Source organism: Priapulus caudatus, unplaced genomic scaffold, assembly GCF_000485595.1.
Source record: "Priapulus caudatus unplaced genomic scaffold, Priapulus_caudatus-5.0.1 Scaffold552, whole genome shotgun sequence".
Classification (NCBI taxonomy): Eukaryota; Metazoa; Priapulida; class Priapulimorpha; order Priapulimorphida; family Priapulidae; genus Priapulus; species Priapulus caudatus.
This window is the reverse complement of record NW_014577613.1, coordinates 224,590-231,866: the sequence shown is the minus strand read 5'-3', so window position 1 is coordinate 231,866 and position 7,277 is coordinate 224,590. Positions and strand designations below refer to the sequence as shown.

Below are 7,277 nucleotides of genomic sequence, written 5' to 3'. Positions count from 1 at the left end.
CCTTATTTATATGTATATGTATAATATATATATATATATATATATATTATATATATATATCTATACCAAATATATATATATAGTATATATGTGTGCTGTGTGTGTGTGCGTGCGTGGCATGTGTATATATATCTATATACATATAAGATGTTATTTATTTAATATATATATATATATACATAGAGTATACCACACACATATATATATATATACTATATATATAGTATTATATATTATATATATATATATAAAATATGTGTGTGTGCTGCGTGCGTCAGTAGTGTATACAATATAAATATAAACAACTACAGCCCTCATTACTATCTTAAAGCGCTTTTCTATTGTAATGAATTTGTCTCCGGCGTGACTGTTTGTTGTTACGGCGATGAACCTCACGCTCGCGACGCGAGCTCCCACCGCAGAACGCACCTCAGCATTGTTTCGGCCGACGCAGGTAGAGGAAGAAGACGTCCTCAGCCGAGCGCTCTGATGGCCGAGTGTAGTGGGGGAACTCCGACTGTCGACTTGAACATGCTGGTACAGCATTGCGCGACACAGCTCGCGAAAAGTCCTCACTCGTGTAATCGTTCTGCACGAGAGAGAATTGCGCAAATCAATCGGCAAGCCGTGGTCGCCGAGAACGCAGCACGCCTATGATGACGTAGTGGGCTGTCTACGTATATAATGCGTGGTTACTGCGACGATACGCCTATGTGGACATAGTGGGTGTGCTCTACATGCTGTTATGCGACGTACGCCTAATGTGAACTAAGTGGGTGTCTACTAATATCGTGTTACTGGCGACTACGCCTATGGACAGTGGTTCTACTATATGCGTGTTGACTGCACGTACGCGCTATGTGGACTAGTGTGCTACTACAGTGCGTGTTACTGGACGTAACGCCTATGAGCCTAGTGGGTGCTGACAAATGCGAGTTAACGCGACCAACCGCCTATGTGGCTAGTGGGTGTCTACTACATGGCGTGGTTACTGCGACGTAGCGCCTATGTGGACTTAGTGGGTGTCTACTAATGCGGCTACTGCCCGATGCGATGTAGACTATGGGTGTCTACTAATCATGCGTGGTTACTGCGAACGTACGCTATGTGGAGTAGTGGTGTCTACTACATGCGTGGTTATTTGCGACGTATGCCCTATGTGGACTAGTGGGTGCTAACACAATGCGTGTTACGCGCGACGTACGCCTATGTGGACTAGTGGTGTCTACTACATGCGTGGTTACGGCGACGTACGCCATATGTAGACCAGTGGGGGTCTACTACATGCATGATTACTGGCGACGATACGCTAATGTACACTAGTGGGTGTCTACTCATGTCACATATTACTAGCCGACGTACGCCATATGTAGACTAGTGGGTGTCTACTATTAATGCGGCTACTGCGACGTACGCCTATTGGAGATCTACTGGTGTCTACAATATGCTGTTACTCGCGAACGTACGCCTATGTGGACTAGTGGTGTCTACAATATGCGTGGTTACTGCGACGTACGCCTATGTGGACTAGTGGGTGTCTACAATATGCGAATATATATCTATATATATACAATATATCTACAAACACGCAGTGGTGTGTTTGTCACACACGGCCATGCATGACGGTTACATGGTTCAAGCCTTTACGAGTTATAAGCCATCCTTTTCCTCACTGCCACACCGTGAATCCGGTCTGCACGAGAATTTTTCAACATTAATCGCAAGCCGAGTGGTTGCTCGAGACGCAGCGCCTATGTTGGACTAGTAGTGTCACTCTACGTCCTACTCAGTGTCGTTTGTAAACATATTCATCGCATGAGTGGGTTTATATGGTTCAGCCCTTTAACCGGTTATCACCCTAGCGCGAAGTACCCAATACACCCAGTGGTGTTTGTCAACGCACAGCTCATCGCGTGACAGGTTAACATGGTTAATCTTTACAATTATTAGGCCATCTTCTCAGGCTGGCCATCCTCAGAGGACTGGAGCAGGTGTGCCTCCAGAGCAGGACAATAATATATTTCACACTAACACTGAACTGCAGGCAACTGCAGTCTTGATAAAGGCACTTAATCTACGATTTAATCGCCACAATTTCCTTCAGTAACAACCATGTGATGTTTATATTACTATGCACACGAAAATTAAGAACATGTAATAACACACATGAACTGCCAAGTATAAGGAGATGAGTTGAGAGGGCCAGTGTTCTTCAGGGCACTGGCTCCAGAGCTAGTCAGCGTCCTGAAATACTTGATGCAGTTTCCAACTTTGACAAGTCGCATTAGGCCTTCTCACATCTTGCAAATTGCAAGCACTATCATTACGAGGCATCTATAACCGAGTTCACAGAAGAAATCTTTAACGGATGGAAAGTTCTATCCTCTTCTCTTTTACTCTTTTAAAACAAATTATTCCTTTGGTTTTTATGCTAGATTTAACACTCTCCCTGATTCTGAATAATTGACTTAAATCTGAATGTCACATTTTTATTGCTACGAATTAATAGATCTAAGGAACAGGTGAAAAATTACTACTACTTACTCCTTGAGAATCACCAGTACAATCACTGAGAATATTACTTGTGTATGAGCAAGCTCATCTTGAATGACTTGCTGGCAGCCTTGCAATGAGATTTAAGAATGAAAGTCCTCGTCCACGCCTGCGTCAATACCCTTATCTGTATAGAAACCCGAGTTCATCATTGCTTGCCTAATTAACAAGGGAAATCTGTAGAAACAAAGCATGTGCATCTTAAGAACTCGAAACACATTCACAGAACTCGTTACTGGGTGGACCAGCAGATCCGACCTGGAATCAGAAATGATTTCACTAAGCAATCGCAAATATTAGGCTAACTGAATTCGTTATCAATCACCACACGCAATCGTTATTAACAATTATGAAGAAATTGTACAAAGTTACTTAAATAGCTCTTGCTCATTAACTGCACATCTTTTATGTGGTAGTTAAGTAGATTTTGCTGATGCCAACCATAAGTTTCAAGTTTAATGCAAGCATGCATTGTAACGTGTACCTTGGCGGACCGATAAGCGGTAATCGAGGTGATGAGTAACGGTAGTGTGGCAACGTCGAAAGCAGCAACGACGACTAAGAGAACGTATACGTACCACACACACGTCATATTTGAAGCCATGGTAACAGTGACAAATAGCAGTGACCGTACAAAGGGCAAGTTTATGCAAGCATGCATGCATATATAAAGCATATAATGATTTCAAACACTCGCAGGCCCATTTTATTAAATTTTAATGTAGGATATGTAGCTAGACCACCTAGTTCTACACGTGTAGCTAGAGAGACTGTACACGTTTACAGTTTAGAGTACTACCTCACCTGAGAAATCCAGTGAAGCTGACACGTCGTTTTAGATTTGGCAGCACACGCCCATGTGGTGCTGCGGGCATCAGACCACAAACTTGTGCGCTTATCAGTTATGACCAACCTCAAGAGGACTATCAGTCCACTGAAAGACATAACTTTACTATTGAGTACGTAGCATAATTGCATATAATAAGTAACAGATTATGCTTATAATGTATAATAACATGTTATATAGTAGCACAGCAACCTATATAAACGCATTGTATCAGCATCCAAAATCTTCAATTCTTGGCACATCAAGGTCATTATTTTAATTCGATGAAATGAACTATTCAACGTTGTGTTAAGTTTCACTTAGCATGGCAATGAAAGATTTACTAAATGTTAATGCAAACTAATTCAATGTGTACCTGTATAGCCTTCTCTCGTACAAATCAGCAACTGTTTGTGATGGGGCAGCCCTATGAAACGAACGTCTCCTCTCCATCTGCTCTCCGGACGAGGCAACAAGCAGATTGTGGTTTCTGTCTCGCAGTTCATGTCTTTTACTAGTGTTTCACGTACTCATGTTATCAGAGCGAGATGGCGCTGTGCAGTTTCCACAAGCTCGCCTAGAAGAAGGATATACATTATGCCGTTGCCTGTCATATGTACAAAAATGTGTATGCCGACAAAATATAGACGAAGAACAGTAATTAGAGAGCTTGCCTGCTGCAGCGAGGACACTCTGTGACTGGTGGAAATAAAAAATCAATTAGGCAAGTTGCTACGAGACTCGTCAGTGTTAAATGTGTGAGATCCAAAAACCGCACTCCTTTGTAAGGGTGTGTGCAGTTGGGAGTTCACTGCTATAATTTACTACATATAATTGTACCAATGCGAACACGTTCGCACATTGCCTTACGTGTTAATGAATTAGTAAGAGGCGTGTAAATGAGTGCTAGAAACGTTCTGCCAATACTATAAGTCTACAAAACGTGTACGCTTGCAGTCAGCCTTAGTCTAGGAGAGATGTTTTGAGACTTTTGGTAGAGTTTTACAACACGAATGGTCCAGTATTGAAAACTCTCAATAAACCAATCATGGTAAATAAACATGAAAGATGTAACCAAGCTAATTGGTTGCTCTATTCTATTTTGCGCTATAATCACCTGTAGAATGCCGGTCAAATGCTCACTGCAACACCACATACATCCGCAACCGCCCTGTGCACAAACAACATGAATATAAGGAGCAGGTAGGAAAGCGAAATTGTAAAAATTCGTTCGACGCTCGCTCATTTCACACGATCACAGAAAACGAAAGCAGCATCCAACAGCTCCCATTTTGTATCTCTGCATACATAAAATATTCACTTTAATCGACATTATAACATCTGGTCTTTGTTCTTACCTGACTCCCGCCAGAGATTAATCTTCGTGAATCTCTCAGCAGAATGTACTCATCCGTGAAACATGTAAGAGAGGACGGTATCATCCGAGAAAATCTCCTAATGGCGGCTACTTTCGATCAGTCGCTGTAGTGTCCGTAAAAGCACAAACAGTGCTGACACCTTACTAGTACAAGCACAAACAGTGCTGACACCTTACTAGTACAAGCACAAACAGTGCTGACACCTTACTAGTACAAGCACAAACAGTGCTGACACCTTACCAGTACAAGCACAAACAGTGCTGACACCTTACCAGTACAAGCACAAACAGTGCTGACACCTTACCAGTAAGTTAAGTTAAGTAAAGTTAAGTTAAGTTAAGTTAAGTAAGTTAAGTTAAGTAACCTTAAGTTGCTCCAAGATACCTACCGATATCTGCTCCGGCTGCTAGCAGGCCGGCTGCGATGTCATGCAGACCCAACCACAAGGCAAGGCTGAGAACCGTCTCGTGACGCGAGTCCTTCACGTTGAAATTCGGAATCACTAGCTTGTTGTCGGGCGATTCGGTCAGCCTCCCTGCGACAACCGCCACAATGCAAACGACGTTTTACGTTTTTACACCCGTCGTTCTCCCAACATGGCAGCCACCTTGCTACAGCGATTACTTACTACAACTTACTAAGGCATAACGCCAACTTCCTACCACACACCGCAGTAGCATCACTACAAAAAAACTTCCGAGCGGACTACTGCTACCTACTTATGACACACCACACTAGCCTCACTGCAAAAAATTTCAACGAAATTGAGCGGGTTTCCGCTAACTGCCTACAATACAATAGTCTCGCTGCAAACAACTGCTCCATAATCGAGCTCATGCCCGCTAACTGCCTACAACACACTGTGCTAGTCTCACTGCAAACAACTTCGAAAAAATTGAGTGGCCTAGCCCGAGCAGAGGACAGATTAAGCGGACAACTACGCACTGTAATGTTCGTGTCTGCTAACTGCCTACAATACACTAGCCTTGCTGTAAACAACTTCAACAAAGCCGAGCGGACTGACGTTAACGGCCAAGAGCAGACGACGCGAACGACTACTCACTCTTGTGTTCGAGGAACACGTTGACCACAGCCTCGCGTGAGCAGCGGATAGCAACGTGAAGCGGCGTCTGCTTGCCGACCGCTCCCTCCTCCTCCTCCTCCTCCTCCGCCACAGCCTCCACCTCTGCGTCCTGCGTCTGTGCGTTCGGGTTCGCTCCCTTGAGCAGCAGTGCCGCCACCAACTTCGCCAATCCCGTCTGGCAAGCACAGTGGAGCGCCGTCTCACCCTGCAGAACAACGCAGACTGGTCAGATCACGTCCGAGAATCAACGCACGACGTTTCTGTGTACTCGTGCGCGGAAGACTGGCCATCAGCTGGACAACAGCGCTACCACTGGTCAGAATGAGAGACTGAAATACCACTAATGTTTCTGAGACACATTAGACGTACTTTAAAAGCAAGTATTTACTCTTACTACTACTCTACTCTTAAGAGACGTATATTACGAAAAGTGAGATGTGTGATTGGGTGTGTTTCGCTCTAAGAGATCAAAGGCAACGAATAGTTTAACATGAAATGAGACGATACCCTGTTGTTGACAAGGCCAGGCTGTGCCCCATATTTCACCAGGAACAGTGCTGCATCACCATTTCCAGATCGTGCGGCCAAGTGGAGCAAACTATCACCTATAAGAAAAATAACCACATCAAATAAATGGCAAAGTTAAAAGGAGTGAAAGTAATCGAAACCAGGTGAAACCACATCTAAATCGTATTAACATAGGAAACAGTTTTCTATAAAGTGAAACGTACCAGACTTGGGACACACAGCGTCTGTACTGCTGCCACGTGCCACTAGTCGGGCGCTTAAGCTCTTTTCTTGATAATCACAATGCTGCTGCAGTGCGACCCAGAGAGGTGTGAAACCATCTAGATTCCGTAGTTCCAGGTTCAGCGACTGATTCTCCAACAACAGCGAAAAGACTCGTTCGTTTCCCGTGACAACGGCACAGTGCAGCGCCGTTCTGTATCAATCATCAATAATCAATAAAACGTCAAAATAAATATCAAAATCATAATCAGCCTGAGAAGTCGAACCTTTTTTAAAATGAATATTCAAATTTTCTAATGTTACTTTCATACCTAGTCACAATCAGGGTTACACTATGAGCCAAACGGCTCGTACATTTTTTAAATACGTTCTAAGAAGAGACGTGATCTAACTAAAACTGGTGATAGCCTCAGCTTCTCGAGTGTCTTACCTGCCCATGCTGTCCTGGACGTTGGGGTCTGCATTGTGGCTGAGTAGCAAAGCCGCAACACAGCACATCCCCTCGACAACCTGAAAACACATGACAGACAACCTGATGACTCCAAAATAACCCTGTAGAGGGTAGACATCCTACTAATTTAGATCAAACCTGAGCGTAGAACTCTGGTAGACAGACACCTGCTTAGTCACCCGCCAAAATAACCCGGTAGCGGGTAGACATCCTACTAATTTAGATCAAACCTGA

At 43.7% G+C, this 7,277-nt stretch overlaps 1 protein-coding gene across 1 annotated transcript in view; it reads right to left on the bottom strand.

Moving 5' to 3' along the window:
- LOC106811563 (rabankyrin-5-like) overlaps positions 1-7,277 on the bottom strand; it is a 35,287-nt gene that overhangs the window by 22,309 nt on the left and 5,701 nt on the right. The window contains exons 7-11 of the mRNA XM_014815233.1: positions 7,023-7,102; positions 6,574-6,785; positions 6,350-6,447; positions 5,822-6,047; positions 5,147-5,293 (exon numbers count right to left, since the gene is read on the bottom strand). Coding sequence (XP_014670719.1) covers positions 5,147-5,293; positions 5,822-6,047; positions 6,350-6,447; positions 6,574-6,785; positions 7,023-7,102 — 763 coding nt within the window. The remainder of the gene's footprint in view (positions 1-5,146; positions 5,294-5,821; positions 6,048-6,349; positions 6,448-6,573; positions 6,786-7,022; positions 7,103-7,277) is intronic.